At 40.5% G+C, this 23,442-nt stretch overlaps 1 protein-coding gene across 1 annotated transcript in view; it reads left to right on the top strand.

The window, feature by feature from the left end:
• Positions 1 to 23,442, top strand: part of LOC103723925 (protein disulfide isomerase-like 5-4) — a 75,648-nt gene that overhangs the window by 2,080 nt on the left and 50,126 nt on the right. The window contains exons 2-5 of the mRNA XM_008815023.4: positions 4,740 to 4,830; positions 5,064 to 5,158; positions 11,897 to 11,954; positions 22,033 to 22,217. Coding sequence (XP_008813245.1) covers positions 4,740 to 4,830; positions 5,064 to 5,158; positions 11,897 to 11,954; positions 22,033 to 22,217 — 429 coding nt within the window. The remainder of the gene's footprint in view (positions 1 to 4,739; positions 4,831 to 5,063; positions 5,159 to 11,896; positions 11,955 to 22,032; positions 22,218 to 23,442) is intronic.

The following is a 23,442-nucleotide window of genomic DNA, read 5'->3' as shown; positions in this document are numbered from 1 at the left end:
TATGTAGAGATTTGACCACATATTGGTCCAGGTGCTGAGGAAGAGCATTGTTGATCTTCAATGGTTCCTATGTAGCCACTTGTAGTGCTTTAACTAGATGAGTTTAAATATCAAAGATTTCCTTGGGTGAGCTGGAACTGTGGTGCAGAGATTCGTTCATTAAAGGCTAGAAACTTTTTCCCTAGAACTGTAAGTTCTTTGAGCCTGCTGGTAGATGTGAGGGATTAAAAGATTTTGGAAAGGAACAAAATTGCTATTTAGTGGAAATCAGATTGTTAGGGCAAATGGAACATGTAAGAGTCAAAGGACTAACATAATCTTTTTACATCTATCATGCGCTTGATAAGAGTTGTATACATGGAATGATGTGGAGGATGGGTGTATAAGAGGGTGACTTTATAGGCAAAGATTGGTTATAAGATTTACTAAGCACGAGCAAATGGTGTGTGTAAGTGTAATGATGTCATGAAGTGATGGTTGGTAAAATGAAGTATTTGATGTAGTGTGTAGTCCTAAATAGTAGATTAGGCATCCAAGAGGTATATTGCTTACTGGCTTCAGGAGCCAATATTTATGATTGGACCTTGAAGTAGTGTGGTTAAGCTAAAAGGTGTTGGTTTAGAGGTATTTTTGAGGGTTGTTACTTGATTTCATGAGTTTAAACTATGACCAAGAAGTTTTCTTTTTTTTCCCCTAAATAATTTGAAGAAAGAGGGGGAACCTATGCAATTTGTTAAGATAATAAATAAAAAAACGAATAGAAAGAGATCCCTGTAGGGATTAGAGATGAAGGAAGGAAAGAAGAAGAAAAAGAAATAAAAAAATAACAAAAGGCAAGTGATTAAAGAACATTGCCTTTAGTTAGGTGTTAACATCCATTCTTTTCTTCGAGACTAGCACCTCCCTGTTAATGATTAACACTAAATCATGAGGAAGAACTAAAGAAAGAAACTAGACTTCTTGGTGAAGGTTCTGGAGTTTTGGCATTTTCAAGTTACCCAAGTTTCTGGCCAAGTAGTTCTAGGTCCTCCAAGATTATTTGAGATTTTTCTTATCCTCTAATCCATCCATATCGGTATAACATTTCCAATTCACTTTGCAACCAAGATATCTTTAAGTATTCACTTCCAAATTTGATGAGTGAAGCAACAGTACAAAGAGTATGATCAATGAGTTTTATGGGGAAGGGCTTAAGGGGTAACATGAGAAACCTCCTTGCTCAAAACCTTCCACTATTAAACTGAAACCTCCTTGCTCAAAACCTTCCACTATTAAACTTTTTCTTACTGATATCGGTGAGCAAATATATGGGATTGAACACCTTTGGGTGGTAGGGACTACGGGATAGACTAGTCTACCACCATTTAGGTGCTTGTAAAATAGTTTAAGGAGAAGTCTCTAGGGGCATCTTGTCTCTACTTTGGATGATCATGCAAGGAATACAAGAAAATATTCTGAAGCGTATTGGAGGACGATAGAAGCTCTGAGGCAAGATGTCCATTAGAAGGAAGAGAACTCCTCATTTTCTATTCATTAGACAGGGTGTCCTATTCATTGCAGTAGAGTCACCTTTGTGTTGGCAGAACTAGCGAACAATCCCAAGGGGGAAGTGGCATCTCTCCACTCTTTTGAGATTATTTGATATTCTTCTTATCCTCGACTAGAATGGTGTGTGACTGTAGCTTTTACAATTCCACAACAGATTAGTGATGCTCGAGCCTCCCACCCTTGTAGGACTCTAACAAACCTTGTCTTCTGTAGTAATGTCAAAGAACTACAAGCTTCTGGCCTTCTAGGTAAGTACAAGTCTCCAACTCCATACAGTGGGCAATGCCTAGCCGAAATCCTTAAGATTCCTTACTCCTAGTTCCCCTTCTTTCTTGGTCTTAGGGACAACTTTCTTGTTGACAAGACATGAATTTGGAGGCAGAAATCTTCTTTCCAAAGGAATATTACGTAGTATCTATATACTTCGCAATATCAATTGGGGATGGTAAAAATTGAGAGGACAGGTGAGGAGTGCTTGCAACATAGTGTTGACAAAAAGAATCTTCCTTCAAAATATAACAACTCATCCTTCCAATCCTTGAGCTAAGTGTCAATTTTGTTGATAAGAGGTCTCCTATCCACTCTACAAATTAGATGGAGTGTGAAAGTCTTAGACATGTGGTCGACAAAGATTCCCATATATAATGGAGCAGATTGAAAACGAAATATCCTTACTTTTCATTATTTTGGAAATAAATAATCAAGCCTTTACATAAGTTTATCTTGAGACTAGATTGGATCTCAAAGCCACATCAGACAAACTTTAAATTTTGTCTTGAGCCTGTTCCTTTGAGCAGAACAGTAAATTATCATTGACACTGATATTCTTCTTATCCTCGACTAGAATGGTGTGTGACTGTAGCTTTTACAATTCCACAACAGATTAGTGATGCTCGAGCCTCCCACCCTTGTAGGACTCTAACAAACCTTGTCTTCTGTAGTAATGTCAAAGAACTACAAGCTTCTGGCCTTCTAGGTAAGTACAAGTCTCCAACTCCATACAGTGGGCAATGCCTAGCCGAAATCATTAAGATTCCTTACTCCTAGTTCCCCTTCTTTCTTGGTCTTAGGGACAACTTTCTTGTTGACAAGACATGAATTTGGAGGCAGAAATCTTCTTTCCAAAGGAATATTACGTAGTATCTTTATACTTCGCAATATCAATTGGGGATGGTAAAAACTGAGAGGACAGGTGAGGAGTGCTTGCAACATAGTGTTGACAAAAAGAGTCTTCCTTCAAAATTTAACAACTCATCCTTCCAATCCTTGAGCTAAGTGTCAATTTTGTTGATAAGAGGTCTCCTATCCACTCTACAAATTAGATGGAGTGTGAAAGTCTTAGACATGTGGTCGACAAAGATTCCCATATATAATGGAGCAGATTGAAAACGAAATATCCTTACTTTTCATTATTTTGGAAATAAATAATCAAGCCTTTACATAAGTTTATCTCGAGACTAGATTGGATCTCAAAGCCACATCAGACAAACTTGAAATTTTGTCTTGAGCCTGTTCCTTTGAGCAGAACAGTAAATTATCATTGACACTGAGGTTTTATAATTCCACCTAAATGGCCTTCTAAACTTTTAGTTGAATTCTCATAGTTGCAAGATCTGAAATCCTGTTTAGGTGGTCGATAGCCCAGATATGAGACAAGGAGAGAGTGGATCACCTTGCAAGATCTCATAAAAAAGGAATCCAATTTTCAGTTTTCTTCTTAAGAAGAACAATCTCTTTGTTTGAGTAGATCAAAGAAAGTATCCAACCTTGCCACATAACATTGAATCCTGGAATCAAGAGAAAAGGATGTTGCAAATCAAATTATCATAACTATCCTCCTAAATAACATCTATTGAAGTATTGTCACATGTACCAAAGATATTCTAAAATATTCTACAAAGAACAAAGCCACCTCCTTATTGTTCGAGACTTCCAACCTCTTGGATAACCAATAAACGATGTTTGTTTCTTGGAGGAAACTCTGTTACCTATTGCCTTCACCAGGAATTTGATATTTGTTCACATATTACTGACATTTGGTTGATAACTTATTATGAATTTATGCTCAATGCTTTTGTGGAGCTTGCTTGAGTTAGATACGTGCTCTATAGCAAACCTTGTCTTGATGGAGAAAGGAAGGCTTGTTTGATGTGATTATTAAGCATATATTGGGCTCCGAAAAGGGCTGAAGGCATATCTAGGAGTTTAGGCACCTTGAGTTGTCTCAAGGATTGCTTGGCTGGTGTTCAAGGTGCAGCATAACGGACAAGCTATGAAAAATTTCTGGCTAAGTTACAATGTGGAATTTCAAAGTTCAAGGGACCTTACACATCATGCTGATCAACCCCAATTTTGGGCTTTCTAACTATGTGTTCTTTCTTTATAAGTTTATATAATAGAATGAGATTGCTTTCTGTAAGAAAACGATGTAAAGGTTTGTCAAGTCCAACAATTAAAATAAAGACACAACATGATATATGGAAAATCATAAAGTTTTTATAAAGACAGAAGGTGCAATTTGTACAATTTGATGCCTAGTGCTTATATCATATGAAATGGTCACACAAAAATATTATATTATTCTAACATAAAACAGGTCTTTAAATAAATTTTAATTGGAATATTATCATTTAATCATAAGTTGAAAAAATAACTGATAGAACAGTAAGCGATGTCCATCAGATCTAAACATGCGAATTTTCGTTCAAAGTCTTTCTGCTTGTAGTTTTTCTCCCATCAGGCATAGCAAATGCTTACGCTTCTCTTCTGCTTGCCAACTTGCAGATAAGCAGATGCTTAAGTTTTTTTTAGCATGCAAAGTTGGATGCGATTCCAGATATGATGGATCATAATTCTGCAGAATATAGAAACATACATACATATAGATGTATGCTTGTGCATCAATAAGTGTGCCTGTATGCATATATGTGCATGTGTTTGTATCTGTATTGATATGTACACACATACATCTTTATGTCTGTGCCTGCATGCCCATGTGCTTGCATCTATATGTGTATAAACACATACTTTTTATATCTTTGTTCAATATCGTATTATTTCAAAAAATGATATATAATGCTATATTCTATAAGCTTATGTGTTGCAGTTATATGAAGTTATATCCCCTGCAGCTGATTCTTTGTTTTCTATGCAAATTTGCAAAAACATTCACATCCATTTGTTAACTACAGGAAAATACCTAGAGATTTGACAGAGGCATCACTTGCTGGTGCAGGATTATCTATCATAGCAGCATTCTCTATGATGTTTCTATTTGGAATGGTGGGTCATTTTCCTTCCTTTCTTCCTTTTTTTTTTCTTCCTTTTAGATAATTAGGATATTAATGTAGTGTAATTTTGCTTATGATTCTTCTCGTAGTTAATGCATATTGGTTGCAATATATATTATAACTATTTTCATTATTTTTTTAAACTCAACTGGAAATTCCTTCAACAATATAATTGATCTTGCTATGACGAGTTTCAGAGGGACTTATGGAATTTTTGATTTTCAGGCGATGAGCAATTATTTATCAGTGAACACATCAACATCTGTTGTCGTTGACAAGAGTGCAGATGGGGAATTATTACGTATTGATTTTAATATAAGGTAGAAACATATCTGAAAATTGCAATTAAAGTATGTCTTATTACTTACATAATATTTCATGTTTTGTAACTTTCTAGTTTCTGCCTCATGGTTCTATGCGATACCCTATTCTCGATGGACATTCCTGGTCTCCAATGTCAATGTATTTTCCAAGATGGGACATGTTTTGAGTTCTGGGATATTGATGCAAGCATTCCCTTTGTTGCCTTCATCTAGTGTTGTAACCTTTTTGTCTGTGAAGTTGAGAAACATTTGGTGGTTCTTATAAAGCAAACACTGCTAGTTTTCGTCTTATCAGATTTGTTTTATCATCTTCCTTTCCTTTTACATTCTAAATCAAGTTCTAGCTTTTATTTTATCTGCATATATTCTTCAGTTATTTTAATTATTAATTCTTTGTCCATACCGTAATTCCATGTTGCACAAAAGTTAATGATTTCGAGCAGTTTTTTCTCCTATTTTTGGTCTTTAGGATGGCTTTATGTGTTACACTAAATTTTGGGATTCCATAAATTATTGCAACTCCTTGTGTATTTCAAGGTGGTTAGTCTTCTTTATAATTCCCATAATCAAGGTTTGTTGAACCGGTACTGTGACTCATATCGATCGGCTATTGATAGGGTACAGTTCGGTATCGTACTAACATACGGTACAGACTGGCATATTGGTCAGATGACTGGTATATCATTTTCTTTATTTTTTTCAATTTTTTGTCCTCTTTTTTTTTTTATTCCAAGCTATGATTTTGATGATTTTGGTTGTTTAATTTGTAAGTTTGACATTGTTTTGATGTCTTTTTGATAACTAAATTGAATTGTAGAAAAATTATAGTATTTATATATGAATATATATTCAATCAAGATTCGTCGAACCGGTACTGAGACTCATACTAGTTGGTCCCTATCCTATGTAACATGAATGAATTAGGACTCAACAGTGAATCAAAGATTTCCTTGGGGTTGAGTCATAAACCGTCATGCCATATCCACAACTATCTCCTTGGCCACTAGATGCATCATTGCTCAAATTGTTATCATTGCTGGAATCGTGGGATGATCTTTCTTCCATGATAGCAACATCCAATAGAAATTATAAAATGCAGCAAGATATTTGCAAGAAAATATTTCACTAGGGATAATAATGAAAAACTAACCAAAAGAACACATTAGTTGCTTATTTCTACAGTAAAAAGACAACGGCTAGAATATTTCCACCACATCTGTAGTAACAGATGAATCAATCTAATTATCCTATAGTTCAAAGACAACTAGCTTCATTAGCTTCATCTCACATATAAGGTCCGACGAACAACAATCATCAATTCACCAAGTAGCACTCTCTTGAGATCATCATGTTCTTCCATCAAGAAAGAGGGTTATCGGAAACACAAATGACCTTTAGTGGGACTCATAGAGATCCCACATAATACAAAAGACGAGTTTTGTTTGGGCACAACAGAATTTCTTTTCCTAGGAAGCACTAAATAAATTGGGGATCCAGAGATTATTCTTTGAACGCATGATTCCTTCAAACATGCCCTGACACCATATCAATTGTCAAGGTATCAATCTTCAACAAAAGGAAGATATGAGAAATAAGAGAGAAGGATAAAAAATGTAGGGAAAAGAAAAAGGGTTGTTTTGTCTACGGCAACGTGGAATCAAGACTTTGTAATGACCTAGGACTTTTACCCAAAAAGGTTAACTAAAAGCTATATTTTGAGATCTTAGAACCAAGGTTTGCCGAACAGGTACCAAAGTCGTACTAGCCAGTGACTGATTTGGTACGGTATGGGTTTGTACCGGAGTGTATCGAAATAGGGAGAGTTAGAGAGGGAGGGGGAGAGGAAGAGAGAGAGAGAGGAAGAAAGAGGGAGAGGGAGAGGGAGAGTGTCCAAGAAAGAGAGGGGGCTTGAATAGCTCTTGTCGTCATCGTTGAGGGGGGAGAGAAGGGGAGAGAGGGAGAGGGAGAGAGAGGGATGAAGGAATGGGCGAGAGAGAGGTTGAGAGAGAGGGAGAGCTTGAACAACCATCATCGTCATCATCGATTAAGGGAAAGAGAGGGAGAGAGAGAGGGAGCGAGAGACTTACTTGGCCGGGGACCTTGTCATCATCATTGTTGTACATCATTTTCATTATTGTACGACATCGTCGTTGAACTAGTTGGGGACAGAGGGCTTCAGGATTAGGACCCATGCGGGTGTGTGTTTAGTCTCACATCGGTTATTCGCTGGGTAGATCTTGGGTACTTATATAGGATCAAGAAACCCAAATAATACCTTCTGGTTAGCCATTTTGGGTGAGGTCCTGAGTTGTTACAAATGGTATCAGAGCGGATCCGGCCTATGGCCTATGTGGACTAGGAGACACTGCAGTACGAATCTATTGGAGCTGACCACGAGCCGATCGTGGTGTTTGTGATTAAATTTGAATTGATTTGAACTCTTAGCCTGACGAGTACGTCAGGGCTTAAACGAAAAAAGTATGTGAGTATCCATGCGGGCGTGTGTTTAGTCGCACATCAGTTATTTGCTGGGCAGATCTTGGGTACTTATACAGAATTAAGAAATCCAAATAATACCTTCCGGCTAGCCATTTTGGGTGAGGTCCTGAGTTACAAATGGTATTAAAGCAGATCCGACCCATAACCTATGTGGGCTAGGGGACACTGCAGCACTGATCAATTGGAGCTGACCACGGACCGATCGTGGTGTTTGTGATTAGATTATGAATGAATTTGAACCTTTAGCCTAACAAGGACATCAGAGCTTGAATGGGGAGAGTGTAAGGATCCGTGCGGGTGCGTGTTTAGTCGCACATCGGTTATTCGTTGGGTAGATCTTGGGTACATATATAGGATCAAAAAACTCAAATAATACCTTCCGGCTAGCCATTTTGAGTGAGGTCCTAGGTTGTTACAAATGGTATCAGAGCGGACCTAGCCCATAACCTATGTAGACTAGGGGGCACTACAACACGGATCCATTGGGGCTGACCACGGGCCGATCGCAGTGTTTGTGATTAGATTTGAATGGATTTGAACCCCTAGCCCGACGAGGACGTTAGGGTTTGAATGGTGGGAGTATGTGAGGACTCGTGCGGGCGTGTGTTTAGTCCTACATCGGTTATTCGCTGGGTAGATCTTGAGTACTTATATAGGATCAAAAAATCCAAATAATATCTTTCGGCTAGCCATTTTGGGTGAGGTCTTGGGTTGTTACAGTTTTGACATAAGGGAGTGTTGAAAGGGGCGAAGCGAAGTAGGGACTGAGGCGAGCTTTGATAAACCAAACCGAAGCCATGAACTGTGCCGCTAATTGACTGTTCCGGTTTAGCACGCTTAGAACCAGCCAATTCGGCACTGTTCGGCTAACCTTGACTAGAGCCATGACCAAACCTTGCTTTTTTAATTTAGTTAAGCAGTTAATTAGGAACCATGATCTAGATATATGTTAAAACTAGAATTTCAGGGGATTCTATCCTTAGAGTTTGTAGATTTCTAGGAAATCAATGGGAAATGTTTGCAATTTCCTTGGAAGGCCTTTCAGGTGGTAGTCTTGTAGTCTGGAAGCAATCTTATTGAGATTGTTTTCTAGTAGCAATAAGAAAGAAGCTTATGGTATGATTTCTTTACTTAACTCCTAGTTGTGGATATTTGGAAAGACATATTCTAGGACTAACAAGACTGAATGTAGAGCTGTATGGCAGATGTCTGAAGGTGTCATGTCCCTGGGCTTGCCTATATTAATAGTTGGAGACTTCAATTGTATCCTGGGTAGCACTGAGAAGAGGGGTTGGGGGGGGGGGGGGGGGGGGGGCGAGGAGGATTGAGAACATTAGGGAATTTCAAGAGTCATTATGCAACAATGGATTAGTTGATCTTGGACATCCAGGGCCTGTCTTTGCATGGTGTAACAATCGTCATGGCCCGGCCAGAGTTTGGAAATGGCTTGATTGTGCCATTGCCACAACTTGCTGGATCAACCTATATCTTGAGGCATAGGTCTGTCATTCCCTTAGAGCTAGTTCTAACCATTGTGCTATTTTAAATAAAACAATTTCTATCATAACTCGAAGGCCTAATCCTTTTCATTTTGAAAAATTTTGGTTGTCTTGTGAGGGTATTTGGGACGTTGTAAGGCAAGTGTGGCACTATCAATGTCACCACTCTAATGCTGTTAAGGTTTATATTCTTCGAATGACCAAGAAAGCTCTAAGGAGGTGGAACAGCACTATTACTGGAAATATATTCAGGAAAACTGAGCAATTAGAACAACACTTGCTTCATCTTTAAACTAAGGAACTTTTGGATGGTGGTCTACTCCAGAATGAACCAATGTATGCTCGAGAGTCGAGACTCTGCCGGATTATCATAAAGTGCTTCGTCAGCTAGAAGTTTTATGGAGACAGTAATCTTGAATTAGAGGGCTCAGAGAAGGGATGTGGATACTAGTTTTTTCCACAGGTCTACTATCATAAGGAGGAGACAATTCACCTGACTGGCTTGGACTGATGGTGTGGTTTGTGAAGTTGATTCTGAAATCAGGGATATTCTGTGAACCCATTCTTGGAAAAATGGAATCTTCAATGTCTCTGGTGCAGTTAGAGCTCCCATCAATCCTAAATGTGCTTACTGCAAAGGAGAATAACTCATTGATTGCTCCAATTACAGAAGGAGAGATTGAGAACACTGAGAGAATTCCCTTTTGAGAGGGCTCCATGTCTCGATGGTTTCCAGCCTCTTTTCTTTAAGAGTTTCTGGGATATTGTCAAAGCTGATGTGGTTGCTGCTATCAAGAAAGTTTTCACTTTGGGTCAAATGACAAAGACTTGGAAATTTACCTTTATCACCTTGATCCCTATAATAAGCAACCCTTGGGAGCCAAAGGACTATAGACCGATAAGTTTGTGCAACATGGCCTATAAATTGGTAGCAAAAATTTTAGTCAATCAGTTAAAACCGATTATGGTGATTCTTGCATCAGTTAAAAATTTTAGTCAATTTATTAAAAGGATATTGGGATGAATTATAAATCATAGCTTCTCTGTCATTGTTTATGGTGATTCTTACATCTTTTCTTGGGCTTCAACAAGGATGCCCACTCTCCCCTATATGTTTATCTTGTGATTTGAAATGCTCCCTCGACAACTTCAGAATGCTGTTTCGGACTGGAGAGAGAGAAATGTCATGAACTATCCTTTGCTGGTAGGAATACTTTGTTCAAGTCTATCCCCTGCTCCACACCTCTCAATGTTCTTTCTAATTTAGCTGTACCTCTTCAATCCTTAGAAAAAGATGGAAAAGATAATTCGATCCTTTTTATGGGGTCATACAACTAATCAAAGGAAGCTTCACTTGCTGTCTTGGGATATTGTGTGTGAACACAAGGCTAATGGTGGATTGGGTATTACCAGCTTAGATAACGTCATATAGCATTCATGGCTTGAGTAGCTGATAATCTAGCCCTTAATCCAAATTTAATTTCAAAGGTGATCGGCGAAACTATTGCCCAAGGTTCACTGTATTGCACTATCTTGAACCATCTGGTTCTGGGCATACCAAACCATCTGGTTCGGAGCGTATTGAGCCATACTGGGGCTAATTGGCACGATTCTACCCCTTGATCCGAGAAACCGGTGAGGGCAGGGGAGAGGGAGAAGGGGATAGAGGAAGAGAGAGGGAGGGAGGGAGGGAGAGGGAGGAAGTATGGGTGCCGAGATGTCGAAACCTTTGATGCTAGTATGCATCGGTCCGTACCAATGCATCCAAGTGGTATGATACTGGTGCATATCGGTATTTTCCATTTTTTTGAATTTGTTAGTTTGAGTACGTACCATTGGTATAGGTACCATACTGGTACCATATTGTTCTGATGGAAAAATGATATGGGATTTGGTACCTATTTTTAAGACCTTGTATTATATATCATATATTTTCGAGCCTACTTGAGCCAATCCTAATGGAGCTCGGTCTATTTTTGGCCGTGGGCTTGAAAATACTTTTGAGCTTAGTTTGCTGGTTCAAGCTTGGTTTGTTTATTTTGGAATCAAGCCTAAACCAAGCTTTTCTGAGCTGAAACTGGGCCTAGTTCGAGCTGTTCAGATCATTTGCCGCCCGTACGCATAAGTCCTCACAATTTCATCGTAACATCTATAATAAGTGGCTAATAATACTAACATTCTGTACATGCTATCTGTTATGATATTGACTTAGCCAACCAAAATCAGGCCCCTCTAATGGTGCATATTCAGATCAGCTGCCAAATCAGTCATATGAACTTAGTGACTCTAAATATGTTGCAGGTTTGGGTTGCCTGGTTTCAGTACTGGTTTTAGAGATCATTTGACGCCTCGAGTACCTTTATTGACCGTGGTCAATCACGGTCAATAAAGGTACTCGAGGCATTTTTTGATTGCAGGGTTACTTGTTCTGTCTTCAGAACATGCACAAAACAGTTGCGGTCCATGGGTTACTATTTTCATGATTTACAGTTTTAAACTTTAATTTTGTGCTTGTGCCTGCTTGTGTGCTAGCATTCATGTGCATGAGTTCTGTTTTTTTTTTTGACATATTTTAAATTAGGTTGCTAGTTAGAGTTAATCTGCAGATCACTATACTTTGATTGACGTAACCTAATTGTGCACATTTTTTGCTTCTGTAGTAAGTTATATAAATATCCCTTGTACATTTTATGACTTTGCTGTTTTAATATCTGATTTTTTTCAATGTTTATTGTAGTTTTCCTTCATTATCATGTGAATTTGCATCAGTTGATGTGAGCGATGTATTGGGAACAGTAAGTTTTTGTGATTTGTTTTTGTGTTTGTTGCTGCTTCCTTTTCTATCCTGTCTCTTGTTCTCTAGTTGAATTGTCCGGCAGGATCATAAGTAACAACTGAATTTTTGTATTAGTGTGGTATAGTACAATATCTTATTTTATTGAATGCATATTTTATTTTATTGGACTATTGTCATCATATTTATACCACTATGTAGGTAATAAATATCCATAAATCTGATATCAGACGACCCACCTTTTTCTTTATTTTTGTGGCCCACTGTGCAATTTCACATCCTATCCCTACGATACTATGTATTTTATGTCCACTCGATCCATTGCAATAGGACTTCCAAAATGACTGATTTTTAGCTTCACGCACTTAATCAAACTTAAAAATTTGGGATCTGGGATAACTTTTCCAAGGATAAAAATTATTATCCCATTCTTGAATTTCATATTATCTCAGAGGATAAAATTTTAATTTCAATGACTAAAAGCTTTTTGAATAATATTTGACACATTCACACAAAAATATTAAATTGTTTGCAGAAGTACTAGGGGTTCATAACAACATGATTTCAATATTAATTCTATCATAAACTTTGATGAAAACATTGGTAATAATCAGAGAACTCGTGAATGAGTCATAGAATTCTGTTGTTAGGCATTTGAAAATGTTGCAGATCATTATGGCAGACCTTGCGTTTTGTGCTGCTAGTTAAAAGGCCTAATATATTCGTGGAAATGTATGAGATCATTATGGTCCACCATGTTGGAGGTCATATTGGTCATGCAAGTTCATAGCCACACATTTCATCATATTCTACTGATTTTAAAAGCCACAAGTACAGATTGGATATTTTATCGTTAAACCATAAATAGAGGAAAGTAGGAAACTATAATTCTTGTCATCATAACTAGATCATGACTATTGGTGTGGATTCTTAGTTATAGATCATTAAACATATATTTTTCTTGCACTGATAGGTTTTGGTTTAATTATTAGCTCACATCTCCCTGTTTTTATATATGTGATATTACATACAATTTAACATATTACATGATGTTTTGTTATGTTATATTGTGTTGCATTTCATATCATATTATTTGCATGCTTTTCCCTTAAATTCATTGATTATTTTTCCATATTACTATCTATTTTATTTTATTTCTCAATTGTAAATGTCAAATGTGATTCTTTGTTATAACTGGATGATGTTAGCTCTTAGTTATGTAGAAAGTTTAGTTAGAAATGTAAGCATCTTTGGTTATGCTAGATAAACTAAATGACCAACGGACATCAAAATTGTAAATCTCTGCAGTCCACACTGTCACATTCATTGATGAGCATTCTTTTCTGTTCTTCATATTAACTTGCAAAGATTATGTTTACCAGAATATGTTGGATTTGTGACCTATGACCTTTAAATAGAGGTGAATAGTTAAGAAGTGGGGTGCTGCTCAACTAGGGGCCTGTTTGGATGATTTTGCTGGTTGTACTGGCCTAATCTAAGAATCTAATGGGATTTTCAGCCCAATCATCCAAACAGGTCCTAAGGAATTACATTCTCCTACTATTAACAATTATGTTCTACCTTATGAACTTGGTTCCAGCTCGCTTGACTATTGGCTCGATTAGTTTATGCATTCCTTGTATGCTTTGTAATGGATGAAGATATGAAATATAAATAGCCAAATAATGGGTATTTGCCTTTTATTTCCTAACTTGCATTATCCAGGCCATGGAAAAGGGAGAAGACCTCAATTAATTAATTGGAAAAAGCCTTACAAACACACAAATGAATAATGAGCTCATCGAAGGATGTTGGGAAAAAGAATTGGTTAATGTGTGAAAGAGAAAAGGAACACTGATATGAGGACATGCTTTAAGTTCACATCCAGCTTTTCACCATGAAACCAGCATGCGTCAAATCTCTAATTTTCACATAATTAAATACACTTTACAGGTTTGAAGATCACAACAATCAATGTTTTTAGTGATGTTTGGTCAGCCTTTTTGGTACGGACACCAGTGCCAGATCGTCCCTCACTCGAGTCTACAGTCGCCGCAGGAGAATGGTTCAGCCAGTTTTGTTATGGTTGGAGTGATTTTATTTTATTTAGGCTTATTAGGGTATTTTGTTATTTGACAACCTTTAGGACTTATTTTGGTATTTCGTTATTTTGAAGATCTTTTGTGAGATTGGTTTCCTTTTAAGGGTCTTTTGCATTTTCTGGATCTTATAAATATCTTGGACCGTACATCGTTTAGGATTATGCTATGAATAAAAAAATTCTGAATTCCTTTCTTTAGCTCTGGCGTTTGAAACCGAGCGGGGCTAGGTGCGAAACTTAGTTCTTCCTCTTCCTCCCTCCTCTCTCCTTTCTTTCCTTCTTTCCCTGCTATCCGATATCAGCTTTGGTACCAGAGTAGGTTACGGAAAGAAGCCTCTTCCTTCCCGTGCCTTCCCTGTCCGTGGGTTCCTTCTTCCCAAAAGTTGATTCCTGGGCTACTGTGGATCTAGGTGGAAACTGGGATAATCCAAACTCTGGAGGACATGTTGAGAGCTTGTACTATGGATCTAGGTGGAAACTGCGATAATCATATACCTCTAGTAGAGTTTGCTTACAACAATAGTTACCATTCCAGCATTTAGATGGCTCCATATGAAGAGCTCTATGGAAGAAAATGCCGATCTTCTCTACATTGGGATGGTGTCGGGGAGCGGAAGTTACTGGGTCCTGAACTGGTTCAGCATACTAGAGATAAAGTGCTTCTAATTAAGCGAAGGCTTCAGGCTGCCCAGGACAGACAGAAAAGAGGGGCTGACAAATGGAGAAGGGCATTGGAATTTTTGGAGGGGAACTTTGTCTTCCTAAAAATTTCTCCGTCGAAGGGTGTTACTCGATTTGGGAGACACGGCAAGTTAAGTCCTCGCTATATCGGTTCATTCGAGGTTATTTCCAGAGTAGGCAAGGTTGCCTACAAGTTGGCCTTGCTTCCAGAGCTATCAGGCACACACGATGTCTTTCATGTCTCTCTGCTATGAAGGTACATTCCGGATCCTAGCCATGTGGTGCCATATGAACCTCTGCAAATAAATGAAGATTTGACATATGAAGAGGTTCCCCTATGCATCGTTGATAGAAAAGAACAGATTCTCCGAAGGCACACCATTTCCTACGTTAAAGTCCAGTGGACCAATCACACTGAAAGGGAAGCTACCTGGGAACTGGAAGAAGAGATGCGTCAGAGTTACCCCCAGCTCTTCGAGAATTGAGGTATGTTTAATTTCGAGGACGAAATTTATTTAAGGGGAGAAGAATGTAATGTCCGGGCCCAATACTAACTGGGCCCAATACTTTTGAGGCCCAGTTTGAGGGTATTTGGGCCAGGTATTGTGGGCCGTATTGGACCCATGGATGGCAGCCCATGAATGGCTGCCACCTCACGCCTGAGGGCAGAAATGACAGGCCCCAACTGGCCAGTAGAGAGAAGGCCAGCTATTGGCCCTTAACCATGCAAATTAGGAGCCCCCCACCTCTCATCCTCGGTTAATGGAGGACTTAGCTGGCCTAAGGAAGGTGGGCAGCTGGAGGCTCCCGGAGCAAGGGGGAAGGAGAGGATGCCACCTCTCCAAGGGGTCATTTTTTAGGCTATATTATATAAACCCTCAGCTTGCTAACCCACGTTTTACTATACCCTCTTAACCTCTAGCCCTCTGGAGTACTGCACCAGAGAAGCCGGACCTTTGGAGTTGGAGGCTAAAGGAGCTCTAAAGCCCTAGGAGAGGAAGGAGGGGTTGCGTGAAGGTGATACTGCTCGGCTGCAACCAACCGAAGCAAGGTAAGATGTATTTCCCTTAAGTAGATAGGGTTCAAATGAGGTAAGAGGGGTGGGCATTGCTCTGTGAAGTACTTCTCCCCCCGGTGTCAACAGTGAAACAGAGAGGAGAAGACCCTGGCACAGGGGAAAGACCGCCGGACTCCACCACGGGCTGGACTTACAGGCCGCGGGCCGGCCTGAGAATGACCCAGGTCCGGCCCAGGCCTAGGCTCGGTGTGCATCTGGGCCGAGCCCAACTGGACTCGGCCTGCTTGTGAATAGGGCACCGCAGCCTTAGCTGCGGCTGCCCTAGGGCACAGGGGCGGCCACGGGCCGCCAGGTCTGGCCGAGCCGGCATCAGACGCGGCCACAAGGCCGCCAGCCCCAGCCGAGCCCCCACCTCTTCTCCGGTGAAGAGGTGGTGGCGCCGTTATAAAAAAAAAATGGAAAAAGGGAAAAGGAAGAGGAAGAAGGTAAATAAACAAACAAACAAAAAAAAGGGGGGGCTTACTGGACCCTTGAGGCTTCATCCTCGGTCGGCGGCTTTACCTTGCCGTAGTCGGAGCAGGTGAGGACCTCCTGGAGGAGATCGGGCCTCGGCCCCACCTCCCGGCCCTCCTCTTCTCCGGCATCACTTCGGAGAAGAGGAAGGGCCGGCCTCCCGCCCGCTACTGCTCCGAGGTGGAAGCACCGCCTCGGCTGGTGGGTCGAGGGAGTCTCACCCCTCCCCAGGTTGCTAGCAAGAGGAAGGGGAGGAGACGGAGGGCAGTGGGGAAGAGGAAGAGGCCGGAGGAGGAGAAGGCTGAAGGTTTCGGTCGGAGTGGCTAGGGTTTCGGTGGAGACGAGGGAGAGAGAGAGAGACGGAGAGAGAGGGAGAGACCGGAAGAGAGAGGGGAGCGGGAGACGAAGAGGCGAAGCCTCTGGAAGACCCGAGAAAGACCCCTTAAGCGGGTCTGCCTAACGGGTCGGATCCAGGTTCGGGTCCAAAAACCGTTAGGCCCAAATAAAGAAAAACGGGTTTAGTAAACCCAATAAGAATTGAACTGAACCCAATTGAATAAAATGGGTTAAATTCAAGCCCAAATGATGTCGGGTCTGAACCTAACTGAGTCTAAACGAACCTAATTGAGCAAATTGGGTTAAATCCGAACCCAATCAAGCCCAATTGAACTGACAGACCCAATTAATTTGAAATTAGGCCCAGTTCAAGTCCAATTAAACTAACAGAAGGCCAAATTGATCTCGGGCTGACCCAGACTCAGGCCCAAATGAGCCACATTGACCCTAAACCAAAATTTAAGCCCAATTAAGCTTGGGACTAAGTCTATTGACCAAATTAAAAGGCCAAATTGGCTAGAAAAGGCTGAACTTAATCATAAATCAGGCCCAACCCTTTTATTAAAAGCCCAATTAATCCATGAGGACCCAATTTGGCTTTAATTGAACCCCAAAGGCTTCAAATTGGGTAAATTGGATTGGGCTAAGATCCTTGGATGGGATCCAAGCAAGTCCATAGTAAGATGAACTAAATTCTATAATAAATAAATAGAGAACAATATGACTCTTATGATGTGGTTTTAGATGATTAAAGATCTATCATCTGGACTTAAGAAATTCGGATAACGAACTACTGTAAGTAACCTATCCTATCTTCTATGGATCACGTATGTAAGTAACTTGCCTTAATCTTTTATGGATCATGTTATGTTACATGAATTATCAATGTATAAGTTATGTGTATGCAAGTAGCTTATTCTTTAATCTTAATAAGGATCATGTGAGCATCATGTTGATTAAGATTTTCTAAGTATTGTTCATATACATACTTCATGTATAGCATACTATGAAAAAGTAACATGCGTGATTTCATAATTTATGGCGATGCATGCATCATGTTTATGCTGATATTAAAGTATCATGCATGCAAGTTGATATAGCAATTGCATCTAGCTAAGTGTACTGCTTGCAAGAGGTACTATAGGCTCTTGATGCTATGGGCTGAATGCAACTGGGCCGGCCCCGCCAGTGGCTGATAAAAAACTGGGCTGGCCCCGCCAGTGGCTGATAAAAAACTAAGCTGGTCCCGCTAGTGACCGTTAATGAATTCGCCGTAGCATCCAAGAGGTACTACTTGCAAGAGGTACTGTTAATGGGCTCTTAGATGCTACTGACCGAATGCAACTGAGCCGGCCTTGCCAGTGGCCGAGAATGACTGAGCCGGCCCCGCCAGTGGCTGATAAAAAACTGAGGGGGCCCCGCCAGTGGCCGATAATGACTTCGCAGTAGCATCCGAGAGTATAAAGTATAAACCATGGTATGCCGAGGGTACGATTTTTACGATATATGTATTTTTATGAAAATTTTTGTTGATATAAAACATGGATTTGTTTACTCAGTATAAATGTTTTATCATGATGAATTGTTAGGTAATGTACATGTCAGCTTCTCAAATCCTGTTTAAACATGTTTTGCATTATAGTTGATCCGATAAGATTATGCAGGATTACTTACTGAGCCGTGTAGCTCTACCCGTTCATTTATATTTTCTTTCAGATTTTCACCAGTGATCGCAGTTAGAGACATTTTTCTTTTATATCAGGGCTTCTTTCTTTTGGAATTAAACAAATATACTTTTGTATACATAAACTGTGTAGAAGCTCTGTATTTTGTATTAATCAGCAGGTTGTACCGAAAATACTTTAATATATGAAAGTTTAATTGTTTTGGCTACCTGTTACCCATGTATGAGGCTTCGTGCTATTCTAGGCGGTAGTCGGCAGTAGCACGGCCGTGTCACGGATCCGGATCCGGGGCATGACAACGCGCAGAGGAGGCGGAGGAGGGGCACCGCTAGCCCTCCGTCGGCCTCCGCCACCCTCCTCTCTCCCTCCCTCTTTCTCCCTTCTCTCCCTCTTTTCCTCTCTGCCGTTCTCTCTCCCCAACCTCCTTTACTGTGTTGGTGGCATGAAACGGTAGGGGCCTGGCATGGAACGGTATGGGGGAGTATTTGTCACGCCCCGAGCCCGAGGCGCGGCAGACGCCGCACGCCCGCACGGTGGACCGCACAGGCAGCAGATCATATCAAAGCAAATACAAATGCTTAAAATGACGTAATTATTTAAGTCAGTCAAAAGCAGTCTTACAAAATTTCAAAATAGCATATGCCAACATAATTCAAATGTCCAAGCTAATCTAACTAAAATGCCAATAACTGAAGGAATCATCGGAAAATCTAACGCACTCCCCCAATCCCGTACGATCAAGTCTCTGGACCTGAAAAATAGAAAAAAGAATAATGAGCTACACTAGCCCAGTAAGCAACAAAATACCCTATAGTGGGGTCAGAGCATATCAGATCGAAATACATGATAATGTCTGGAATAAATCATAAATAACATCGTTTTACTGTTTTCAAAATTTATTATCCTTTTTCCAAAAACTTTGATACCAGAATCTCAACATAAAAGACTACGGCCACGTAACCCAGTGGCATGGGTTGCACGGAGTGCCAGAAACCACTATTGTTAGTCACCGGTGGCAACGGTATCCAAAAACCACTATTCTAATCATCGGTGGCGCGGTGTCGAAACCGGTTCCTCGCAGATTACAAGTCGACAGGTCCAACATATAATCCCCATTGGCGGGGCTGGAACAGAACAGGACAGGTCATAGCCATGCTGAGATTGCATATATACAAAAATAGATTTCATAAACTGTCCAGTCATATTTTACGGATTTCAGAGCATATAACATGATTTTCAAATAAAATTTTAACATGCCTGATCCATTTTACTGAATACAAAATATATGTCAAAACTTAATCAGTTTATCAAATAATTTGGAAATCACACTTGAAGTATTAAGTTACTTCTTCTCGCTTAACTCCTACTTCAGATAAGCGGATCAAGTTCACCTGTTTAAATTTAATTAATCTCTGTGTTAATTTTAGAGCTAAGCAAAACCAAAAATAATACTATTGGACACAGTCCAACAGGGCTCAAAGTTGGCCTATAATGGGCATGACTCGATAGGGCCCACATCGGACACGACCCAATGGGCCCGCATAGATCCAGCCCAATAAGGCCCCCAAAGTTGGTCTCTAATGGATTATTTATGCAATAAAATTCATTGCAAGGACTAATACTTAATTACAGGGTACTGTTCTATAATAAAACTTGAGTAAAGGGACTAAATAACATATTTGAGGATCTTTATGTAATACAACTTTCTTAGAGGGATCAAACCTAAATTGCAGAAGACTCTTTTATGAAATAATTACTATCAAGGGCTTTTCTGCAAAATTTTCCTTTACTGGCCAAATGGGCTCGGGTTCGGGTTCGGGTTTCGGGTTCGAGTTTGGAGTTGAACTGGGTTTCGGGTTTCGGGTTCCGGGTTCCGGGTTCGGGTTTCGGATTTCGGGTTTCGGGTTCCGGGTTCCGGGATCTGCACTGGGCCCAAGTTGGGCCCACAAGTGTACTGCCCAACTGGGCCCAACCAGACTACACTGGTCCCAAGTTGGGCCTAAAATGGACAGGGCCCAACGGACCCGGTTTGGCCCGTGATGGGCCTCCTTCCCCAAACCCCCACGGACAGGGGAAGAAGGAAAGACGGGAGAGGAAGGGCGCTGGCGGGGTGGCCGGCCTGGATGGCCGGGGGCCATCTCCCGGTCGACGGCCAGCCGGCCGCTGCGGCGGCCGACGTCAAAGGAAAACCGAGAGATCTCGGTTGTGTCCAGAACAAAGAAAGGGATTGGCTTTGGTTTAGTTAAAGTTAGAAGAACAGAGGGAAGGGAGGCTCACCGTGGAGGCGGTGGAGAGGAGGAATCTCAGCAGAGGAGCGGCTCGATCCGGTGGTCAAGCAGCGGCGGCGGCAGTGCTTTCCGAAGATGAAGAAGATCTCAAAATAGGGGAGGCTCGGGTGGTGATGGTGGTTGGCCGAAGCGACTCGCCGGCCACTTGGGAAGCGGAAGCAGAGGAAGGAGAGGGAGAGGATAGGAAGGAGAGGGAGAGGAGGAGGCTCAGAGGTGATCTGGGAGGAGGGGAAAAGAAAAGGGCTTTATAGCCCTACGATAACGGCTCTCCGCCACGTGAATCACGGCGGTCGAACGAAATCCGCAGCCAGATTGGCTGCGGATTAGCTGGAGGAAGGGGTGCCGCGGGATGCCCGCGACGCCGTCGCCCCGATTGCCCCCGAAGGAGCCGAGAGGATCGCGTTCGCGATCCTCTATTCCGGCTCTTCTCGAAAAGAACGGGGCTGAAGTCGGCTGGGGCTGCCGACTTCAGCCCGTATCTCACAGTATTGACCCGTGCCATTGGGCAACTGGTCCGACCCCCAGTTCTAGCATAGCAGACCTTGGTTTCACCACTATATAGTGTCGATTCCATTTGTGTCCATGCCAAGGATCGCTAAATTGGTACCGGTAGGTATATAGATTGGCCATCGGACCGATTCGGTACTGGTTCGGATTAGTTCGAACTGGTACCAAACCGATACCACTATTTTGGCCTCCAAAAGTCCAAAAAAAATTTGGCCTAGCTGGTATGGGCTGGTACAGACTGGTGCGGGGGCCGGTTCAGATCAGTACGGGTCGATACCGTTTTTTAACGCCAAATTGGACCGGTCAGAGTACGGGCTGAACCGGCCTGTACGGGTCAGGTTAGCATTCCTTGGTCTATGCCCTCATATGCTTGTTTTCTAAACTCGGTTTTCATTTTCTTCTTGAAGCCATGCTACGGTTCATCAATAAAATTGTTCTTGGATGTTGAAAATGAAAAATATGTTACTTGTACATCACCATGGGAGGTGATCCTTGTGTTTTCATTGCTTAGGCTTATGGATGTTGCAAGTGTGACCGTCTGTGAACGAAGTGGTATTTTAAGATCCACCAATAAGCTAGCGGATGACTTTTAAAAATTGTTGTTCTAAAGTTATAATTTAATGTTGTGCACTGATAAGCATAGTTCAATATCGGTACCCGGTATGGATGGCGTACCGACACTCGGTATGCCGAAAAACTCTATACCATACTGTACTGACACTGTGCTAGTGTGGCACTAGTACAGGGTCCGGTACCAAGACGGCGAGCCTTGCTGGTAAGTCTTTATTTTGAAATTACAAACTTGATCATCAAAATGCATAAAACATGTTTGTTCATTCTTATCAATTATTTCCATATATTATAAATTTTAATGTCCTTTGTCTGGATATTTTCACTCTTTAGCATGAATGGTAAATTGGTAATACAATTCAACATTTTGTAATTTCCAGTACAGGTTGAACATAACAAAAACTGTCCGAAAGTTTTCAATAGATTCAAATTTAAAGCCTACTGGATATGAGGTCTACTCAGGCCCTATTCCAAATCTGAAAAATCATGGAGATGAAATTGAAGAAGAACATGGTGATGGTGCTATTCCACTGACTATAGACAATTTTGAGACACATTCCCTCAAGTAAGTTGGCAGGTTCAGCTCCTGACTGTTGAAACTTCACTGTTCCTGCTCTTGATTTGGGTGACATTTCAGTTTCTCTAATGCTATGGCTGTTGTTATTGCCTCTTAACTCTTAGATACTTTGGAATGTTACATGTGGTTATAGGATTTTTCATTTTTCTCATCTGACTCCTACATATCCTCAACTAATGTTGGTTTTGGAGGCATCATGTGCTTCATGGTTTATAAGTAACTGATCATTAATTTTTACTGGATGCTAATGTCATTGCTGCAGAAATACCATGTGGAACTACCTTCACTGGCTCAAGAATAGGAAACCATTTTTTCTTATTAGAGATTTCTTTTTGATAAATTGTAAAACATAGATGTTAAGATTTGGTTTGGTTTGGTTCACGCATCCAAAAGCTCCAAAAAAATTTGGAACTAGTACGGGATGGTACGGTTAGCCGGTACCGACCGGTATGGGCCGGTACTAATTTTTAACACCGAACTGGACCGGTTAAAGCCGTACTGAACCGGCCGGTATGGGCCAGTTCAGTATTCCTTGATATATATATATACATGAAAATGTGTGCATGTATGTATGTATTTGTGTGTGTGTGCGCACGCGTGTGTATAATATTCTCCAATCGTCATCAGGATTTTTTTCAGGATAAACATGGTAAAGGAGCAGTTGTTTTAATATTGGAAAACTAGAGGAAAAGAACAGCTAAATTGAGTTGCAATGGTAAGCTTTCTGAAATTTGGGAAAATGTTCAAATGAGTGTACAGTTTCGAATATAGAAATTGGATGATCATACAAATTTACAAAGGCTGACAAAATTGATATGGTGATAACACACTAACGAACATATATGTAGTAAATGCATATACAACTGGATAGGTAAATGAGATCAATTGTCAATAATACATGTTCCCTAATTCAAGGTGCATTGAACCATAGTACTTCGTCATGGAAATTTTTTATAATAGATAGCATAAAACAGAACATATGAGCAATAGAAATTTTTTAGTATTGATAGTATAACACGGAACATATTAGGCTATTAGCAAAACATATTTAAGAATAAATTAGGTACTAGATCTGTTGGATGATCTCAAATGAATCTTAAAGTGAGGCATCAAAGATGAGGGTCATTTCAGTGCTGTTTTTGGAACAATCAATGATGATGGTGTAGCTCTCCTAGTAGATGTTGATCACGTGATTTTCCAACTCTGATTGAAA

The sequence above is a fragment of the Phoenix dactylifera genome, unplaced genomic scaffold (genome assembly GCF_009389715.1).
Source record: "Phoenix dactylifera cultivar Barhee BC4 unplaced genomic scaffold, palm_55x_up_171113_PBpolish2nd_filt_p 000100F, whole genome shotgun sequence".
Lineage (NCBI taxonomy): Eukaryota > Viridiplantae > Streptophyta > Magnoliopsida > Arecales > Arecaceae > Phoenix > Phoenix dactylifera.
The sequence above is the reverse complement of the archived record's forward strand: the minus strand, read 5'-3'. Positions and strand labels throughout refer to the sequence as shown.